The 23,246-nt window shown below is 37.5% G+C and overlaps 1 protein-coding gene across 1 annotated transcript in view; it reads right to left on the bottom strand.

Moving 5' to 3' along the window:
* Positions 1-576: 576 nt before the first annotated feature.
* Positions 577-23,246, bottom strand: part of CHM (CHM, Rab escort protein 1) — a 53,864-nt gene continuing 31,194 nt past the window's right edge. The window contains exons 10-16 of the mRNA XM_017741710.1: positions 18,736-18,813; positions 13,802-13,906; positions 12,823-12,886; positions 12,115-12,211; positions 9,736-9,828; positions 6,991-7,157; positions 577-2,615 (exon numbers count right to left, since the gene is read on the bottom strand). Coding sequence (XP_017597199.1) covers positions 2,406-2,615; positions 6,991-7,157; positions 9,736-9,828; positions 12,115-12,211; positions 12,823-12,886; positions 13,802-13,906; positions 18,736-18,813 — 814 coding nt within the window. The 3' untranslated portion in view covers positions 577-2,405. The remainder of the gene's footprint in view (positions 2,616-6,990; positions 7,158-9,735; positions 9,829-12,114; positions 12,212-12,822; positions 12,887-13,801; positions 13,907-18,735; positions 18,814-23,246) is intronic.

The raw sequence follows: 23,246 nt of genomic DNA, 5'->3' as shown, positions 1-23,246 counted from the left end.
CCTTATCTTTCTTTAACTTGATTTATTAATAATCCTACAGATAAATTGCCAGTTTTTAAAAAGTCATGTTATCTTTTGAATACATCCTGTATGACAAGCCTTAAAAACGACTTCAAATAAGCCTAACCCTCACTTTGCATGCTTACATCACTTAAAGAAAGAACAAAAAGCAGTTCAGAGCGTAAAATACCAAGATCAACAGTCTGATCTACTGCTCCTGCAAGTGAGCTATTGGGTACTCAAGTACCATAGGAAAAACATTTAATGTTTCCATTCACCCTATGAAAGAGACATGAAAACAGTTTTTAAGCAGTCAATGTAGTGTAAAGCCATAGCCTCCAACTTGCACATCATTCCATCGGATCTCAAATCAAATCTGCACTATTTCCAAACCTGGCTTCACGTGGACATAGAGCACTCAGATATGAATTTATATAAACTTGGTAACACAGGTACCCACACTGGCAATTACAGGTGTCCTTGTGCTGAAAGCAGCTAAGAGAATTCTCAGGAAATCCCAGCTAACAAATGAAGTGCTTTTCTTTGAAAAAAATGTTGAAAGAAAACACAGGACAATGCACTTGCAAGCAAACCTTTAATTTTCATCAAGCGATTTCCTTGTAAACAGAGATGAGAGATTCAACTATGATCCCTATTTCTGACAGACAAACAGGGATAGGTCCCTCCACTTAGCTCTTTTACAGATCTGTAAATGTTAAATACAATCACCATACACTCATGCTTTCCAATACACAGAGAAATTACAGCTAAATGAAGAGGCAGCCTGCTAATTAATATATATATATAAATAACTGCTAAATCACAGGCATCCAGAGGTTACAGTTGTTGAACATTGGGAACATTCCAGCCACGTGTTTTTCTGAGGACTTTGGGATTATGCACACACAGACACATGTACTGGTACCTATCCAACAAAGGGTGCAAACACTAACCCTGAAATGCAAACTGGACAGTGGGTATGATGCAGGACAAAGAGAACAGTATCAGTTATGCTGTAAAAAAATAAATAAATTACCCTTTCTGGCCTGGAGCCAGTTTCAAGGCAGGCACGGGCACCACGGGACTGTACAGAAGCGTGGCTGTGGCATGGCCAGGCAGAGCTCAATGTTCATGACTCAACAGCATTTTTTATTCACTTACAGTATTTAAGCACTGCTGGAACCATCTCTACCTTCCTGAAAAAGTTTAAACTCCAACTCATCAACTCTTGCTGATCTCTAGAGATACTACTGATCTACTGGGTGTGCATTTTAAAGTAAATCTTTAAGTACATGATAAATACTTTTCATATCTGATTTCAAGCATGGTTCAGAAGTGCAAGTTTAACATGGATATTTACAACAACTTTCTCATTTTGTAGTTTTTTCATACAAACCAGGTTTATAAATACTTCAATAAATTTTATTGTATAAATGCTTCATGATTTATCATTACAAAATGCATAGTTTACAGCTATCACACTAATTTTAATCCTGTTAACTGGGATCAATACAAACCTTTGGAATTATCAGTTGAACCTTCTCTCCACCATAACCCCCTCAGGTAATGGTCACTAAAATTTCTCAGACCCCAACCTTCAAAAACGAACTATTGGCTTACTAAAGGCCCAAACAGTGCAACAAATCCAGGAAAACTAATAACAGGAATGCTCCATTTATGACTTTGGATTTGTTGGGAAATCTGGCATTAAGTTTAAATTCTGCCATTTTCCTGTCCCGAGTAAATGAAGTCACTAGTGAAAATGTGTCTCTGTTAGGTCTTATTAAAAAAACTAAATGTAAAATAGTTCCATGTGAGGAACATCTTCTGGATTATATTTCTTACTTGATTATGGCATCAGTTCCAAAACCATACAAACAAAGCCACTCCAGAACTGTCAATATTTTTGCCTTTAAACTCCATTCATAAGATCACTGTGAAGGACAGATGGTGAGCCTCACCTTCAGCTGTTTAATTAGCAGAGATCCAAGGATTTTTAGTAGTAGATCATCTTCTAACTGGTAAAAAAACTTGCACTTTTTTCTTTTGCTTAGTTTTGACTTGTTGCCTCTTTAAAAAATGGAGGGTTCTTTCCAAGTTGTAAAACAAAACCAAATCATCTCAATAAATCATGAATCCTATTTTAGCACTTTAAATTCAGATGCTTCATTCTGTATTTTTTTGTTTAGCTACAAACCCCTTTGGATCTGATGGACCTATGACTGCTTAGAAGTACCTCAGCTATCAGTGAAACTACTTAAAAAAGATGATTCAAGCCAAGGAAAGTAAGGCAATGGCAAATAACTTATCTCTGGGGGTTTTAAACCTCTTTTTCTCACCCTTCCTCCCTTATGTCTTAGTTTGGGTCAACCTCCTCTTCTACTAAGAGAACACTGTTCATTCATTCATTCATTCATTAATTCTTCCTTTGTAACAGCAGCACCACCTCCACTACTGCTCTCCTCAGCTGAGGATTCAGGCTTTGTCTCTGGTGAATTACTCAATCCAGCCTCTTCTGGCTCAATCTCATCTTCATCATAAATAATATCTTCTGGATTTGGTGGTGGTGGGCAAAATTCCTCTGTTGGAAACATTTCTCGGAAAATAGTCTCAGCCTATTCAGGAAAAAGAAGAGTAACAAAAACTTTACCTTGAAATGTAACACCCTGAGGCAATATTTTACAGATATTTAAGATTAACCTCCGCTCTTTCAAATCAATAGTGATTTAGTACTTTGACAGTATTGTAAACACATGGGAAATCCATTCCTTCTTGCGGACCTCAAAAGAGAAAAAGCAATTCATCTTTTTACATTGTTCTACTGGGAAGTCACAGCATGGGGCTTTGTAAAAAATGCTGGTCATTCTGTGTTGTACTGAGAACAAGAAAGAGGATTTTTTTGAAGCCAAGTGATCTTTTGCACCATAAAACTATCCCTAGCTGCAGTCCAAGGCAAAGCACAGGAAAGATCTTGGCTCTTTCCAGAGACAGGGATCCACTTCACGGAACAAGCAAACCCAGGGATTGTACATATGTACAATCCATATCATGGCTGTATGGGTTTCCTTCTTAAATTTAAAAATAGCAGAAGAATTTTTATTTCTCCTTTTCTGAACAGCTTAAACATAGCTCAGCTGAGAACTGTTCTCATCCAACGGAATATTACCACTGAAAATATATCCAAATACATATGTGGTTTACTAAAAACTCCTGTCTATAATTCCAAGGTATTACATGCACAGACCTGTGTGCACACAGAATTGTATGTGTGAAAAGAACTGTATTTTAGATAAAAAGACAGATCTAGTTCAAGGAATGAATTTATAATGGCACTTCATGCCATCAAGGTTTAGAAATTAAATACACACCACAAGTTTTTGGCCACTGCGATGGAAGATATTAAAAAGAAACAAGTTCTTGGAACACCAGTGTGGTTGTTATTATGGCATGGACAATACAGCTACAAAATCTGGGAGAAAATAGAACCAAAGTAATACAGTCACAGTATTCCAGACAACCAGGCATTTTATACAAGCAGAGGCCAAAAATCCTTTAAAACCCTGCAAGGATGCAAGAAGCTCTATTAACTAGTGTTATAAACTTTTACATGTACAAATAGCCCATCTATAAGGTTATCTTATAAATAAATTAAAAATACAAAAAACCTGAGACTTTGGGAATTTATTTACTGGATCCACATGCCCTCCACATTTCCATCAAGGCTTCCTTTTCCAGGTCCTTAAACTTCCAAGGCAAATGGCAGATACCTGAAGCAGATCATGGTTCTGTTTTGGGTTTCTAAGAAGGCAGAGGAATATTCCCTTTGCATTTGTCTGCTCAGTAACCTATCCCCCAAAGGCAGCCTGTGAGGAGAGCTCCCACACAGGCAGGAATGCATTTCATCTTGATATTCCTCCTGCTCCAGGCCCTGCCCTGCAAAACTGACAGGGGGTCACTTAGTGCCCATTACACCATGTGGAATCCTGGACAAGAGGGAATTGTTTGCAGATGAATCCATCACTGAGCTTGTACCCAACAGCTCTCTGTGATGAACTCCACTGCCCACTGGCACTGGCTTTCTATCAGCAGCACTGGATGCAGGACTCTGTTATTAACTGCTTAAACGACCCTGTCTGCTCTCAGTTCAATTTCGTTTTTCATTCTCCTTCCTAAATTTTACTCTTCCATACCCATGCAAAACTGTTTAAAACTTTTTATATTAGTATAGGAAAAAATGGACAATTCTGTTCTCTACTTCAAACCCACAGTTTTTTAATTTGAAATAGTTAAGTCTGGGGAGCAAGGGGGTACAGCATCCTAAAAAGCTGGGGTTTAACTTTTCGAAGGTAAGAGAAAAACTTTTTATTTCAAGTCTGCACTTGTCCTTGCTACTTCAAAAATACACTTCAACTATTATTGTATTTAATAAAAAACTGAGGGAAGATGTCGTATTTTGAATTAAATATATGAAAAATTAGAGCAGACAAACATTTCCTATGCAGTTCTCAACAATTATTCAGTCCAATCAGTCAGCAAATATCCACTCTAAAAATGGTCAAACAATTACGAGGTTGAACATGGGAAGAAATTCTCAGTATGTTATGTAGGACATCATGACACTGATTATAACTTAACAGTTTAATGGTATAGAGCACTTTCAGGTCTATCAAGTTCTTAAGTTAACCTTATCCAGCTGAAGCAATGCAGAATAAACAATAATAATTTAATGACTCTTTCATTATAACACTTTGATATTTAAAGTAATTAAGGTAGACAATAGTGCCTTCAATATTTAGTAGTAAGAGAAGTGTGTGTCCAATTGAATCCAGCATTAAGACACAGGCATGTAAAGCCCTTGCATAGAAATTCCAGTAGCTGAAGTTGAATAAAACCAAATTCTGTTCCTGTTCTACTGTATCCCAGCCTGTGGATAAACTGTGTGGGCTTTCACAACAACTTTTACAGGGACCACTACCAAACGAACAACACTTGATTAACTCTGAAATCCTTCCAGAGATAGAAAATAAACAGGTTAAAGCACAAATATTGGCCTGACAGTTTTAGTACATCCTCTCATGACCATGAAGATGACTCAGAAGCCTGAAATATGTCAGGGAATATATTACTTTGGCTCATAATAATTCATGTCAGGTTGCAGGAATGAAAACACAGAAAACTGGAAGCCAGATGCTTTACTGGATCCACACATACAGAGTTTGAAAGGATCATAAATGGCATCTTCATTTCATTTAGCCTATCCTCAGGGCAACTAAATGCAACCATCAACATTAATTCAATATCACACCAGGAACTGAACACAGAATTACAATAAAACAAGAGTGCAGTAATTTGTATATGAGGTGTAGATGGAGAGTTGTCTGTAAGAGCTGTGGTCTTGCCTTCCCAATAATGTATCAGCAGTGCAATCACACAGCATGACAAACAGAATTCAGCAATACTAACAGGAATGAAGAAATAAATCACAGCAAGTATCACTAAAACACTAATCCCAAAATGATTAGAGAAATTAGATGTAATTTTCCAGGCTATCTTCAAGACTAATACACCCACTGGGTTTTCGGCTGTTTTAAAACTGTTCTGATCCATGAGTTTGCAAGTATCTCCTGTTTGGAGATTCCCATCCCATTCCTAGAAGGATGAGGGGATTTGGGAGAGGAAGACACACCACCAACTTAAAACTATTCCCCTCCTCCACTTGTCCACAAGGTCCCTGCATGGTGTGACTTCTGCTTCATCTTCAGCCTATTCTTCACTTTGCTCTCACATATGACTTTGAATTAGAAACATGTTTACAGTGTAATATTTTCCATTTTAACTTGAGACCATTTGTTTCAATATTTAAATCAGGTTCAGAAAAACACAGGCTCTATTTTTGTCTAAAAGACAGCGATTTAGGCTCTTGATGGCTCCTCCTCTGAGATCTGCTTAGCATCTCTCTGATGGCCAACAGATTGAACACAAAGGCTGAACTACAGCACCAAGAACTGGGCCTGATCTATCCCACCATTATTCACTGGTAAGAAAAAAAGCTCTTAAGGGAAGACAAACCTGAATGTTAGAAAAGGTGGCTATCAGAATCAGAAATAGGTGAGTTTCAAGTGTATTTAATCAGTTTTTAACATAGCCTGTTTTAAACAACAGTTTGAAAAAATCAAATTTAGAAGGGAATACATTTACAATTTGAAACTGCGACCATAATAATTGTCTTGCATTATTTTTTGTCTTTACAGTTCTTTATCCCTCTGGGAAGCAAATTATTGCCTTGTAAAAGCAAAATGAAGGATACCATTAGCCCTTAATAACACTGTTCTGACCCTGCAGTTCAGGCTATGTCAGCCTTTCCACTTCAAAATCTTATTTTTAAGAGTTTTATGACTTAGTCATAAAAAATCCTGCAACTGGTTAGAAGATAGCACACGCACATTGTCTGAACATGGCCATTAAAAACACAGCTTTAAAAATGCCTAGTGACACTTAATCCTCCAAAGCTGTGAAGTGTTCTCCTGTCTTCAAAGTGCCCTGACACCACAGGGGCTGCTGGGGTGGATCTGCCTCAGAATTTGTGCCTTCCTTATCCAGGGGATCTCTGAAAGGAAAATTCTGTATTACAGCGATACCAAGGCAAAGAGAAGGAAAACTGAGGCAGGAGGCCTAATCCATCACATTAGGAGTTGTGTTGGGTTTTTCCCCAGTAAGTTTTTGCTTTGTGACTGTCCTGCAAGTATTAAACTTCTTTGGTGATCCTTCCAACTTGAACTGTAGGCTGGATTTTCTGGCTTTGATTTGTACTGTACCTCCTCCTTTACCTTCCAGGTGAAAGACTGTGGCTATTTCCTGATCTCTCCACCTACCTAGTTTTATAATTTTGCAGTTATCATGTGTATTTTTGCATAAAACAGAATAACCCAGACCGTGTTGGACTTATGTCTTTAAAATTAAACTTCTGCAGCCAAATCTGCTCTGCCCTACCTCTTTGACAGCACAGTCGTTTCCTAAAGCAGAGTCTGGCCCAGAGCACACAAAAACATTGGAGGGTAAGCCAGCATAGGAACTCTTCTCAACTCCTGAAGAATCTCTCATGTTGAAGTAGACTGCCCAGAGGACTCTAGGTTTCTCCAGTTCTTCATTTTCAGTCTCTGAAAAGGAAAAGGAGTGTTTGCAGTAATCAGTGTTGTTGTGTGATAAGGTAAATATGTAATCTAGCATACTGGAAATCAAATTTTTAACATGGAGTTACTGTAATAAAGTATTTTTGTTCTTTAAAAAGCCAATTACTTAACTTTCTGTGATTCTCCTTCATCATACTTTTCCTTTCCAACTACAGCTATAAAAACTCCACTTACTCTGCACACCCTACCACCACACCAGCAGCAGTTATCACTACAAGCACCCTACACCAAGAAACCTGGTCTAAATTTAACACCTCTCACATTATCTCCTTCACTGTGGATAAACTCCCAGAGCACATGACAGACTGAGCAAGTCCTCCCTGGGCTCTGCCAACTCGAAGGCATTGCATTCCCTGTGTACAGATATTTCTGATGTCACATTTCTTCCCCTCTCATTTCACAGTTTATCTTTGTACCTAGAATCTCTAATTGTGGCAGTGCTGCTAAATGAAAAATAAATGCCTAATTTGTATTTATCTTCACTTACTGACGGTTGTACTGTGCTGCAAGACTCATCAGGAATACAAAATCATCACAAACTCAACTTACTTGCTCATAATCTGTCCCTTCCTGCAGTAATTTGCACATTCCTATAATCCCTTTGCACACAGGCAGAAAAACCTCTGGGAAGATGAAGGTCACTTTTTAACAGTCCAGAATGCAAGGGAGGAATACACAACACAGATTTTGAGCTTAATAGATACTATTTGTTTAGAATATTTGCTGTCCCCTTTCTTGTATTTTACTTCCTCTAAAATAAATGAAGCTTGTAAAAGACCTTGTGAGATTTACTTCTTTCCAAGGAAGAAACTTCTTCATAACCATGGCATTCAAAACAGTATTTTAAAGCAGCTGAATTACAAAAAAAGAGATAAATCTATGCTATTCCTTCAGTATCTTTTAAAAAAAAATAGGTGCTACCCATACTGAACAGTTTCAAATATAAATTAAATTCATCAGCCTGTGAAAGTCTGAGCCTTAATACAGGGCAAGATGCTCTTTAATATATTTAAAAGTTCACATTGCTCATAAAAGTTACTTCTTCCTCATTTAGGCAGGAAAATGAATGGAGTCCTCTTCTCCAGGTGACTTTGCCTCTTTGACCTGCCATGGCCCAGTGCTCACTTTATCTGGTGATTCATTTTCAATAACTCCAACAGTATTTGTTCTGACATTTTAATTAAAATACGACCACTACCTCATCCTGATGATAAAAAGGCCTATGTGTCAGGGAAAACTGGCTTTTCAGTGCCTCAGTGCACCTGAGGACCCCTATGATCACAGAGTTTCTACAGAAGAATTTCAGTCAGCTTCTAAACAATCTATCATTTCGGAACTGGATCACTTTAAACATTAAGATTAATGTTACCCCTCCCCAAATGATTAGAAGACACTAAGCTGATCTTCTCTTCACCAAGTCTTTCAAACACATGGCACTATCTTGAAAATTGAAGATAGAAGTTAAATACTAGAAGTTGAAAATTAGCAAGCTTTAAATTAACAAATAAACAAATGAGAAATGTTTGCAACCCTCCAGTCTAATAAAGTTTTCTATGTACAAACCCAAGATGTTTTCTACATATTAAAAGCAAAACAATTATGAATATTATGAAGTACTCCCACATCTTAATAACTTGCATTTATACCAACAAAACCTGTCACTGAGAGCTGAGCATTGTTTTCTCACAAAAGGACTGTGACTTACTGCCTTGCAGCATGGGCACACTGTATTTAAAATGCTTTTGCCAGGGCTAGAACAGAGCATCATCTCCCTTATGCACACTACCTACTCTGTGAGCACCTACCACAAATATGGTTAAATTCAAGATCTCAGGACTAAAATTTCAAAAACTTGTGTGGAATTAGCCCAAGTATTTCAGGAACTACTTCCTTCTAGACAGCAACTGCTCCATCAGCAGCTGCTTTCCTCTGAGGTGTGGAATTGTCCATCTCAAGGCCAAAGTTCATAAAATTAGCCGGCAAGATTTCTTCAATTTAGGGCCAAGTAGTTCATTATTGGAAATCTATCTTTGTGGTAACAATACAGAGCAACTTTAAGCTTCCACTGCTTACAGCAGAATCCACAGAATTTCAATTCAAACAGCAAACAAGGAAACACTTGAAGACAAGAGGCTGAGCAACAGGCTGAGAGTAAGAGGAGGCAAAAGCAACCCAAGCAGCTCCCATCACTGAGCACACCTGGCAGCTGGAGGAGAAAGGCAGATCCCTAACTTCTGGGGTTTTGGTAACTTTCATAAGGGACACCCAGGTGACAGAAATCACTAAAACCAGGAAAGTGTGGAAAAACAGCTTCACAAACATTTCATTTCACTACTGCACCTTTCAAGGATGTGCTGAACAGCAAATATGTTTCATGGAAAAAAAAAGTGTGAAAATTAAGAACTTCCCAGACACTCATGGTCGTGTCCTTGCATACTGAAGTTTAAGCCACAGCTGAAGAAGTCAGTAACAGATACTTTACTTACAAGGGTAAATTATAATTATGTAAAATAATATCATTAATACATCATTCATTTATTTTTACCTTTTTCTGTATTTAGATTAAATAACTTCTGTACAACAGGCTCTAAATCTTCCCTTGCAGTTTTAGTTGATGGACAGGTTAAATGGACTAAATCTGTGAAAAGAGAACACAAACTAATTCCAATCACCAATACACAAGATATATAAACAACATTTAGAATTTTTATAAAGCACAGCAGGCTTTTAGAAATTGCAATTCTTCATAAAATCACTTCCTTTAAGCCAGGGAAGTGCTGTACTATGGACATACAATGTATGTACAGCACACAGAAATTCTCTGGAAACACCTCAGAATTCTCTAAGTTACTTCTGTGATGTACACTATGACTACGCAATCCCTTGTACAACATTTTATTCCTCCACTTCTCAGATGGGAGGAACTATTGCTGAACTATTCCTTTATTTGTTCTGTTTTGCAGACTCTGCAGTTGCTGCCTCCTTAGAGAATCACTTCATGTGGCTCCCGACCCTTTTCTGTCCCACTGGCCTCTGGTCAGACACGGAACCAGCTGCTTTTCCCCACCTGATTTTCCAGCCATTCATTCCCATATTTAAAAGTCTCACCTTAAAGCTTTTCATAAAACCACCTTAATGGACTCCTGGAAACTTCTCACCAGAGTAGTGTTCCTCAGCGAATCATGAAGAAATTTAATATAACTTTGTATAAACTGATTAGTTTTTTCTTCATTACTGTAAATTTTTGATCCATTTAAAAGCAATGCAGAGCCCTGGCATTATTTTGAATCTAGACGACATTTTTCTCTCTTCTGTCTGAAGCCTGGCTGTGTTTCTTGTCATCATTTTCCTGTACATCACACAGCTCTTGACCCTGGTTCCATGAGGAACAGAAATTTAACCCTTCATGCTCCTCTACTTTCAGGTTGCACACATACAGAGTCTATTCAAACATTATTTCATTTTTTTATTCAACCCAAACCAAACCTTCTGTCTGAAGGAATATGCAAGAAAATAAGTAAAAGGGTGGTGATAATCAAAGTCTCCCCCTAACCGTAACTAGATGTTTCCAATCCCAAACACTGTAATATAATCTATTCTTTCCTCAAAAAACTCAGCTATCAATCACTAAAGTTCACATCATTTACTTTCTATAAAATCTTTTTTATTATCTTTAAGGTTATGGTTATGAGTCACAGTCATCAGTATATATTTTGATTATATTTGATTTACTCAGGTATAACTGCATTAGTTACAGTGGTTGCCAACATTTGTCTTCAAGTAATTCTCCCAGCAAGAAGAACGATGAGCTCAGTTCCTGATTTCATCATTACAGTCTCCATTTTTAGGGCAAGTGAAGGAGTTTGGTTCCACTCAAGTGGCAATACAGATGATGTGCCTGTCATTTGTGCAGTGTGATCAAAGAGTAGATGTATTTGTATACTTATCTTAAATAATTGTTCCAAGGAGAAATCAGTCAGGTTAAAACCCATTTACAGATAATGATGTAAAAGTTTTTAAAAAAATTATGAAATATATCCCATAACTGGAACTCAGCTATGCCTAATACAGAACTTTATTATTTCAATATATGAAGACAAATTTCATTAAGGAAGGCAGTACCTTCTCTTCTGAAATGAAAGGAATTTATGGAGAAAAGTAAATAACAGAAACCTTAATATTTCAGCACCATAAAAATTCTCTTGAAACTAATACTTTAGATCTATTGAACGTCAATCCTTCATTAGTTTCGCTTACTGCTATATATATTTTGTGGACCCTTAATAAAAATAAATCAGCTATTTAAATGATAAATATTAACAATATGCTTTATAGTGCTAAGTTTTTAATTAATTATAAGCTTATATTTTTTACTATTATTTTAGTAGGAAATATAACTTTGAGCAACTTAATCATTTACTTTACTCTTCTTTCATATGCAAAGAACTACTTCAAGCCTATTTAACAGCAAAATAAATTGGTTATTATTGCAGTTACTTATTTCTTGTTAAAAAGAATTGGGTAAGGTAACCTCTACTTCTACTCTAATAAATACCCTAAATGAACATTTTATCGCTCATTTATTTCAAGTTCACACAAAATGCCAACAACAGAATCCTTTCAGAAGATAAAAAGCTCCCAAATACAGTGTATTTCAGGTCTTTCCATTTAATAGTTCAGCTAAGGGAGCTCATTTTCAAAAAAACCAAATGACAAACTGCCAGTAAGATTCATGTGCTCTGGAATACTATTTTTATCTCCTGAAGAAGGATTCATTCCTGTGTAAGTGAAAATGAGTCCATGAAGCTCCACGATCCCAGGAAGCCACCACTCCCTGCGTTCTGTGCAGCGGAGGAACAACACAGAGATTTTCAGTTCTGTTCCAGAGCTGACAGAGCCAAAGGGGAAAATCTCCTTTACTTACAGGTGTCCTTCATGCACGTCATGGTGGAGGAACACAACTCAATGACACAAACTGCTGCTTTGCCCAGTTCCAAGGGAGGCACTGTCAGGATGGAAACCTGCGGAGCAGAAAGAAGAGCTTGTGGGAAAACAAAGTGTCCTGGAGGATGTGGCAACCAGCACAGTCCTCGCCGAAGGTGAAAACAAACTGCAGACAGTTACACAGCTTGGTTTTCTGGTTTATTAGGACAGAAGAAACACAACACTGATAAATATCCTCTAAAATTAACGACTGCAAAGACTGACAAAGCAGACCCAAAAAAGGGTCTGAAAGTGTGCAATGAGAACTTGAAACTGCAAAAATGAATGTTTAAAAAAACCAAAGAAACTTTGAACAATGTTTAGACAAGATAAATAACTAACAGAATATTAAGGGTAACAGTTTATTAAAAAGCAAGCAAAATTAAAATTAAAGACAGCAGCTTAGAAACTCTATTAATTATAGTGTGAGCCAAACAGGAAAATTGCAGTCACTGAACTAAACTAAACTAAAATTTGTAATAGTTTTATAGAGATTAAAACAGATTAAACAATTACCAGTACAGAGAACTGACTACAGATCTTGATTCAAGCACAAACAAAATTGAATTAATGAATCAATTCCTACCAACAACTAAATATTAACACATGCAATACACAAAGGGACAAGTGATACAGAATTGGTGTGTACCTGCTGCTCTGAGTCTGTGTTCAGTACAGACTGATCTGTAATGAGCACTGCCCTGGAGATCTGCCTACAATTAAATAAAAGAATGATGTAAAAATAATGATACAATAAAAGTAAACATGAAAACAAAAATGAAAAGTAAAAAATGAAAACAAAAATGTAAAAAATAGTAATTTAGAATCATAGTTTTGGTAACACCAGGGCTATTTCACTATATAATCTTTATTACTATGATTCTTAGTGGGTTATTTTCCCTGTTGCTGAAGCAGAAACACATCTGGAATATCAGTGTAGTATTTTCAATGGCCAAAATAGGTGATGAATGAGTCAGAGCAGTTGTATCAAACAGCCACCTTCTGTTTTTCAAAAAGTTCTTTTGCTTATTCGATCAAGATTAGCAGCAGCACGTTAAGGACTTGTGATGTTCCAAAGAGCACAGGAGCCTTGGGATGAAGGGGAAATGCAGCAGGGTGGAGTTCATTCATCACTTGCAGTTTGTGCTCCTGCAGTGCCCAGGGTTATTTCTGCTCTGCCCTCACCACCACAGCTTTGCTGATCCCTTACCTGCACTATTCTGAAGACAGAGGCAGTGCATGCCAGCTGCTTTTGGCAACAACAATCAAATCACAGAAAACAATGAAATTTAGTACTTGCCTAAAGCTGAACAAATTTAAAGCCAGGACAGCAACTGGCACCTTCACCTTCCAAACATTTTTTAGCAAATACGGAATTCCTATCACATTTAGAGCTCCTGGATCTTTTATATGGAAAAAGGGAATATTATTTCAATGACAATTGAAGAAAACCTGAATATAGAAAGTACACAGTATATCTTCCAGTTAATACAAGAGAAATACTATGCACTGAACTGAACTGTACTGCAAAAATGAAGAATTGGACAGGAGGCTCGTCAGTTTAACTTGCAGGGTACTTTACATACTTATTTAAAGAAATGGACTGTGTTTTCTGTTTTACCATGTACCTGTAACACACATTTGTGCATGTGCTCTCTGAGAGGTAACTATCTTCCACAATAAAATAGTTGGCACTTATTCTTTGTCCAAAATGATCCACAATAGCTTTGCACCTGTTTAAAAAAAAACCCAACCCACAGTAAGAAATTTTGCTGTAAGGTAACAAAAGAATGCATAAGTTTTTAAAATTGAGTTATACAGCACAGTATTTACATCTTTCAATTAATTTAGCTATGTATTTCTTGAACATGTGAACCCCTAAACGAATTCAACTCAACTGATCACTAAATCCTAGACTGCCACACTCTACCTGGTATATGCAGTTTTCCACATGCCATGCCAATACAGAAAATTATATCCCAACTTTAATAAATTGGCCACTTTTCACAGAAAATATAAGCTTACACTTATATTAAATACTGGCATTTAGTTGTACATTTCTTACCTCATAATACCTAAAAAAACAAAACTGTGAATTACTTGGTAGGTACAACCCTATTACAGTGGGGTTTCGTTCTGAGGCAGACACCTTTACCAAAACCACGTTTATTTTGACAATAATATCTGCAAATTAAATAGCAAATTAACTTAAGAGATTTAGGAAAGATTCCTGACAAATGAGTGCATCAGACTGTTCCAAGAGTGAGTTGCTCTATTTGTGACTAAATATACCCTTTATCTCTAAGCTACACACAAAGGGATTAACTAAGTCCTGGTGTTTTAAGAACAACACAAATGTTCTCCACAGAACAGGAGCAGAAATAGAAGTGGGACAGAAATGCAAACCACAGAAATGAAGCCATTCAGTGATCTTAAATGAGAATACAAATTGCAGATTTTAAGGGGGAAGATTCTCTATGAAAGAACAAACTTCAGACGTATATATGACATATGAAGCTACATCATATATATGAGGTGAAGAAAAGGGAGGCTGCACACAGATACTCACTAAAGTAACCTCTACTGCTGATTCTACATCCATGGTTTGTGTTCTCTTCTACACTATCAGAACATTTACTGTATAAATAAATAAAGCAAATTAGCTTTACTGAACTTTTTCTTGGGGAATGAAAATTACTTTTTCTTAAAATTAAGTTCTTCTGAATTACTTTTTCAATGTTTCAACAATTTAACATACAGGACTTAAACCAGTGAATTTTTTCACACACACTTTCACACGTCCATGTACAGGGAAACATCCAAAGGAACACAATGCCTGAGACAGAGATCATGTACAGATTTACCTGTGTTTTATCACAGTGCAACTTCATCTGTGGAGTATCTGACATGCAAGTTATGCCTTAGGAATGAACATTTCTGTAACTTGAAGCTATTTGTCAATTTCTGTGATTAAAATGATCTATAAACCCAAACCTAAATAGGTAATAGCAATCAGCTGCCACTAGCTCTGGTAAACCAGTTGTTCCTATAACCTGAGAACTGAAAAAGGGTGAACACACAAGCCTCATCTATAAATGTAAGAGATTTATGACTATTAAACATGTTTTTGTAACACTAACTTCTAATGCTGACCTCACAGGCATATATTCCTATACTCAAATTCAACAGGTACCTTGACAACAGTACAAGCACTGTTTATCATCTAACATTCTTCAATTTCAAATTCTATCTAACATGTGTTTCACCTGCAACTTTAAGAAGTTTTTCCTGTTAACCCCATTGATTTTATTCTTGAGCTCTCATTTGAATACTGCAAATAAACAAGGAAGTCGAGCTGCTGAAGCTCATTTCTAATTATAACCTTTCTTATTGTTTATGAAACAATTTCCCTGCCACCCCCCAAACATTATGGAAGGGGAAAGGTTGATTAAATGTCATGTTGCATCACTCAAAGCCAGCAAAAGCAACGACACGTTTTATTTTCCTGCTAAGTGCTGTTTCCTCTCCTTTGTTCAGGAATAGCAGCAGGTCACATATGTGATAAGATTTTAAACTGAGAGAGAGAGAGCGCTTTTAATTTCAGTCCCACTTTACTTCAAAGGGTGATGCTCAGAAAATTTCTTTCAAGTAGTGCTTCCAAATGCAGCAAACACTCCTGCACTGACATTATCAGGTCTCTGTCATCTGATCTGTGTTGCGACAATGAATCACAGCGAACCCTCCATTGACCTTCTTTCAATGTGTCTGGATAAAAGGATGAAAATTAGAATCCATCTCCTTGCAGTGCCACGAGTTATAAATGTACTTTATAGGGCTCATTATCCAAACTAATGGACTAAGGGCGACATCCTTGAAATGGACTCAGCAGCACTGACAAAGCCAGTCTGCAGTATTTCAGCAGATATGTAAATTACTGGCTGTTTGCTCTATCTTTTTATCACAGATGTATAAATGTCCATTTATCACATCTCTTCCATTTTGAGGCAGAATTATGTAATTGGAAACATATGTGAAGTGTGATCAATATAAAATGCCTACCATTATGATGAAATTTTATATGTACCCCAAAAAGTGACATACAATAAACACAGAGAAAAACAACAAAATTATCATTCATACATTCAGTATGCATTTTTCCTCAACCTTATAAATATGATGTGTTTTTTATTTTCCATCAGAGCATCACAGTTCTACCAAGAACTCAGTATGTTCTGCAAACTTATTAAAACAGATCTGGTACAGTATGTAAAAAACAGGTATTTTCAAGTGCATTACTAAAACCTTAAAATAGGGATGTCTGATTTCTATTCTTTCACCCTGTCTTGCCTGAATCTTATTTTCAAATAAGAAAAAATCAAACTATAAAAAGGACTATAGAAAAAGCATAAAAATAATTGTAGAGCTGGGTATAAAAATCTACTTGTTCTCTGTATATACAGGTATAGGCAGGAAAATGTGAAAAAGCAATTAGCCATGTCTAGAAAAAAGTTGGAATAAACTTTGGTGATATTTAGAGACTAATTCAGATTAGATTTAATTAAACTCTAACCTAAAAGTTTTAGGAGAAAATCAAGGCTGTAGATAGAAGTATATATTTTCCTTACATGTACTAAACCAGAAATATTAAAAATAGAGAACAAATCAGTGCCTTAAGGCATGGATGAAGCCTGGAGGGCTGTGGAAGGTGCTATAAACTGGTAATGACCACTGCACAAGGCATTTCTGCAGTGCTGAGTGGGAGCCATTTGTAACCTGGGGAAGCTGCCTCTGCAAGCACAGAGCCAGCTGTACTGACAACCAGATATGAATTTACCTCTCACCAATTACTATGAATGGTCTGTTGACTCAAAAGCTCAGTAACTCATAAATAGCCTCATTAACAACTTGATAGCTGATTTTTATTAGGCAAAACACTGAAGCCCAAAGTCAAGAGGAAGTACAAGCTGGTGCAGGGAGGGAATACACGGTGAGGAAGGAGATAACAGCCAGAACGAAACAGAAGATAAAGGAAACGGATATCCTGGATGTGTTGTCCTTCTTCATATTCACCATCAGATAATGGCATTATTAGAAGCTCAGTGTTTTTGGAATAATGAAAGTCTGGTAAAATCTTTTAAAGTATTTCAATAACTCTGCTCCTCATAAATCTATTATTTAAAATGGCACAAGTGAACCACAAAAGCAGCATAAAAGCCTAAAAAAGACACTTGACACCTATGCTGAATCCTGGGGAACTTATATTAAAAAAATAGAAGCAGGTAAATGGAAAAGCTGCACTCCGGCTTTTCTGGAACACACATAACCTTATAAAGAAAACATTGATTTCAAAGCTCTTCAGGATGTGCCAAAGAAGCTGGAAACTGGGGCAACCAGTACCACTGACCAGCTAAGATCTGCACAGAGTGGGGTTTGGAAGTTGCTACCAACTGTAAGCTTTGTACCCCTGCAAGAGCAATTTAACTGTTTAAAGATTATTGGAATATAAACCTTCCTATAGTAACAGTTCAAGTATCAGTGTTAAAATAAATGACAGAGTTTCTGAAAGAGACAGTTTAATTTGCACGTGAACCATGTATTTGGAACAACACACATGATGAAATACTACCACATTTACATCTCAAAGTCTACAACTGTGAACTCCAGAATCTTCAGGAACTGGCAGAAAGATAAAATCTGGAGTTTATACAATTTCAGGCAAAACAGCTACTACTTGACCATGTAATCACAAATGCAGCTACAAGGACTGGGAAGTAAACACACCACCACCATCATTTAACTACTCATTCTCCTAATAAATTGGTACTACATAATTTCTCAATTAATTTTCTAAATTTTCTACAAAACATCCTGAACTTTTCAATTATAGAAACTAAGCTTCAACCAGAGAGCCAAAGTCTGCAGCTAGACTAATATCTGATAAAATGTGTATCATAGAAATATGGCAATTTACAGAGGTGTGAAAAATGCCACTATGGAAAAAACTCTGGGTTGATTTTTCTTAGCTCAACTTTAAACCTGCCTACAGGCCTGATATTTTTGTAAAAGAATTTATTCTGGAGTAAGAGGGCAGCATAGTTTATGACAACAATCTACCTAAAAACTCATTAAAGTCTTTTCTCTTGGAGTGACATGCATTATCAGCAAAGATTAATCTGATGAGTCTTTAGGTGAGCTCCATTTTTAAAAATGCAATAACAGAGGGCTTTGTTGTCATCTGATGAAAATCAATTAGAGTAGGTAAGGCCACAAGGAAAACTAACATCACTCATCACCAGCCCCCCGGCAGCTGAAATGATTTGTCTTCCAAGCTTGGGTGATCAGGAGCTGTAGTAATATCACAGGGAAATTAATTTAGTTTCTATATTCTAGAGCCACTTTCCTTGTTCTGGAGGACCTATACACAAATTACTTTTAATCAAGGTTGATATGTTATTAATATCAAGGAGGATCTCTGAAGAATCTTTTTTTTTTTTAAATTGACTTAAGACATTTTTCACCTGTGTTTTGTGTATAAACAGAAGGTTCCTGATGTCACCCTTACCGTCCCGAGGCTCTGTCCAGCACCAGGCAGCACACGGCGTGACGGAGGCAGTAGATCCCCCCAAACACAGCACACAGCCTGCAACACAGGGAGCACAAAGGTTACTCCAGCACAACTAACTGCAATCAGTGTGGGTGGTCAGCAAGGCAAAGTACTGAGCATGTTGGTAACACTGACTTACTGACAGGATGGGCCCCCCAAAAGAAGCAAGATGTGGAGCTGTTGGGAGTTTGGAGGAGGCCACTGAGTTATCACAGGGCTGGAGCCAGGCTGGGAGAGCTGGGGGTGTTCACCTGGAGAAGAAAAGGCTCCAGGCAAAGCTTAGAGCCCCTTCCAGAGCCTAAAGGGGCTCCAAGAGAGCTGGAGACGGGCTTTGGACAAGGGATGGAGGGACAGGACAAGGGGAACAGCGTTAAACTGAAGGAGGGTAGGTTTAGGTTACATATATGGAAGATATCCCTGTGAGGGTGGGGAGGCCCTGGCACAGGGTGCCCAGAGAAGCTGTGGCTGCCCCATCCCTGGTAGTGTCCAAGGCCAGTCTTAATGGGGCTTGGAGCAGCCTGGGATAGCAGAAGGTGTCCCTGCCCATGGCAGGGGGTTGGAACTGAATGAGCTTTAAGGTGTCTTCCAACCCAAACCATCCTGGGATTCTGTGATTTTGAAGTGAAAGCATTTTGATATCTCCACAAATTATGAACTTGAAAACTTTCACTTTGCAAACCTAACTTCCAGAAATGGCAATAATTTTGTCATTCTAATGTCAGATGAGCCACTGCAGAGACAGTCAGTCCCACGATCCCTTCTGAACTGCAGGACTGGTGCAGCCCCGCCAAGGCCTGCAGTGTCACCAAGCCCATCTCTGCACTCGAGGGCAGCAGCCCAAGGAGCTGTCAGCACCACCACGTACCACACACGCTGGAATATCCAGCTCCCTAAAAACACTCCTGCTACTCATGGAAAACCAGAGATACATCCTATGAATCCCAGCCTTGGCTGTTTGGAGATTGTTGAAGATGACACAAAGGTTAAACATCCACTGAAGAATTATGAGAGACCCTAGAGCTAGGGGTTTATTATCTCTAATGCTGCAATCCATGGCTTCCTGCCTGACACAGCACACATCAGGATCTTTCAAACCAACTCAGAGGAGTTTATTTCATATCTTGCATGTAAGAATAGTGCTATTAACTTAACTAGAACTGGGATTCCTTAGTTAAAAACATTAATTACAGTTTTCCTTTGACTTCAACCACAGCCAGGGGATTTTGATACATGCACTTTATTTTTCTAGCATACTTTGAAAGAACTTTGCTGCTTGGCTGCACAAAAATGTGAATTACTTCTTTCCAAGAGTAACCTGCTATCCAGGGGAAGAGGGCACAACCTGCTTTCATAGGCCAGCAGAAAACTTCTCTTTTTAAATGGAAATAGAAAGGAATTTTGATTGTGTTGCTAAACAATCACAAACAGCCAAAACACCTATTAAAACAGCCTAGCATGAAAAATGACACAATTAGGAAGAACTTTCCAAAATTATTTAAATAGAGAAATTGAAATATTAAACTAAATGGCACCCCAACAATTTATGACAAAGTAAAATCATTGTGCTGGCATTACTTTCATACAATGGACTATTCAAGATGATTTGACTGCACTTGAAGTACAAGGCAACTCTTTGATACCATTACCCCTAAATGACAGACATTTAAACTGATATTACTCTAATTAACTGGCGACTGCCTCCACCAATAATTCAAGTTTTGCTGAAAGATAGCAACAACACTGTACTCAGCTTCAACTTTGCCCTGGTGACATCAAATCATATTACAGCTAAATTAACAGTTGTGGAAATTTTTGGCCTGGTAGCCCTCCATCATACACAGCCTTTAAATGCCATTTCAGTCCCCATCGAGGCAGAAATCAGCAGTTGCAATTTTTAATACAGCTGTGAAACAACAGGACATATTAAAAGCTGCGTTTTTGACAGTACATTCCCAGTGATTTATGAGTTTGTATATAATTTGATTATTCTATTAATTTTACTGATTACTGATTCAGCTAGTACAGTGAAGGTCACTTACAAAATAAATCTTCATTACATTTCACAGAAAGTAACTGCCTCCAACTAGTTGTTTTCTTTAATTAAACACTAATGTAACAAGAGAGAAAATAGGCTTCAGGGTTGCTGCATCTGTTGATACAAGAGGAGTTTACTGCTTTGATGTAATGCCCTGTGATATTAATTGAACAAAAATAGAATGTCTCTCCATTTGACATCTCGATTCCCAACACAGAGATACCACAAACACACTCAAATTACAGACTACACTCTGAAAGAATTTTAAAACTGTATCACATAATTTTACACCAAAACCTAATTCTTATTTCTAGAATGTAATGTGTCTTCTACTTTCTAAAACGCATGTCGTGATTAATTTAAAAATTGACTATTTTTTAACTGTACATTTTTCTACAGTAAACACTACTTGCTTCTCTCCTTAAAGCTGAATACTCCATGCATAGCCCTGCAAGCTTTGGAGAAAGATCAAAGAAAAACACGGCAAGTGCTGAAATAATGAATTGTCCTCTTTCAATTTATTTTTACACACAGAACAAGCTGTGACCTGGTTCTTATGTTAAATTCTGTGTTTCCTGAAAGGCCCCTGGAACATCAGCCTTTCCTCCAATATTGTTGTGTTCTAAAAACTTTAACAAGTAGAGTCCAGACAAATCAAATAAATAAAATGGCTACAGCTACAAAAATTGATGGTTAATCTTCCCAACACAGAGTTCCCATACCAAAATCAAAACTCAGTGTGCGCATCCACCTGGGTAACACCAAAAATTCCCCCCAAAAAACAGCATCAAAAAAACTAATCAAGAAAATAATCAATGTCATCCTGAACTGTCCTGGCATTTGGAGAGCTATGGAAAGGAAAATATGTGACATAAATGCTTAAGGAAGCAGATGAAGAGTCAAATATTTTGACTTTTTCCTGCAGGCTGTGTTCATTATTCCGGTGAAATTTAAAAAAGTCCTGTAAGATTAAAGAATCAGCCTATGTTCTAAATTCAATTAGCAACATGACAATTCTAAACCAGTCCCAAAGTTCCGGCACAGTTACCCACCAGCACTCAGTTAACTCACAAGGGGTACTTTGAACCTCTTTGACTCCCACAGTAAGGTGATTTCTTTCCCCAGATCTCCCCTTCTGACTTAGTGTGGAAAACCAGACTGTGACTGGGAAATGCTGCAGGAAGAAGAGCTGGAATGGCAGAGCTGCCCATCAACGCCCTGGGGTGGCAGGGGGGAGAACGAGGACTTGGGCTCATTTCAGCTCCAGGAAACTCTTCTCATGGGGAGAAACCCAGCAGGCAGGAATGGTGGCAGCTCCAGGGAAAAATGCCAGGGATGAGAGAGGGGTTAGGAAAAAGAAAGTAGCCCAGTCATAGGTCACGTTTTAGGACATTTCGTATTTCACAGCTTTTCTAGGGATTTAAGAACCAAATTTAACATTTAAGAAATTGCTCCTTTTTATTGCATGGAATTTAGACTGGATATATAGAAACACACATTCACATCCTCTGAAAAATTCTAGTAGTGAATACAGTATCTGCCAGTAGAAGTGACCAGATAAAACTGTTGTGCTTGATTTTGTTCAGAGCACAAAGCTGCACCTACTTATCACTGACCCTAAATAGACCCTCTGTACACTTTTCCCCATAATTACAAAATAGGGGTAATTAAGTCTATTTCATCAGAGTCTGCCAAGGATTGGTATTTATTGTTCACGGATTCTGAACAGACACACTGCACTGAAGTGCAACTATCTCAGGAGTTTTAACATTTGAGTTCCTATTATGTGATGTGCAAGTTTCAGGGTTTGGCAAGTCATTGCTGCCTTTCATAGGCCCAAGATTCCAATTCTGTTTTCCCAAATTCAAATGTTAGAAGATGACGCAATGAAAGTCTTAATTCATCATACATTTCTATGCTCCTACATGTCAGCCTTGCTTTGTGCCAGTGTAGATTTCTTAGGCTGTTTCTAAACCTGACAAAATTGTTGAAAAAATAAGACCATGTTTAATCTCTCTTTTCATTTCAATTGTTTGTAATTTAAACAACTGCAGTATTAGCAGTTAATTGCTGATAAAAGTGCCATGTTACTGATGACTCTTGTACAGCTGTTCAGAGAGTCCAAAAGTGGTACAGAAGGAGCTTACTTGTACCCATTAATAAATGCGTAAAAGAGAGACCAATTTTTCTAAAAATGCAGTTGAAAGTCATTAATACCACTGAGATTTCTGTAGTTATGCCCATTTTTAGCTATCCTTTTCTACAGGTGCTCATCTATGAAACTAAACTCCCATCCTTCACATTTAAAATAACCACAGAACAACAATCCTTGTTTCAGAAGCACTGGAGTTACAGCACTGTGAAGCTGCAGAAGGAAATGCTAACACATATAGGGATGAATCCTACAAAAACCTGCCTTGGAAGAGAAGCTGCT

Source organism: Corvus brachyrhynchos, unplaced genomic scaffold (assembly GCF_000691975.1).
Source record: "Corvus brachyrhynchos isolate BGI_N302 unplaced genomic scaffold, ASM69197v1 scaffold220, whole genome shotgun sequence".
In the NCBI taxonomy this organism is placed as follows: domain Eukaryota; kingdom Metazoa; phylum Chordata; class Aves; order Passeriformes; family Corvidae; genus Corvus; species Corvus brachyrhynchos.
The sequence above is the reverse complement of the archived record's forward strand: the minus strand, read 5'-3'. Positions and strand labels throughout refer to the sequence as shown.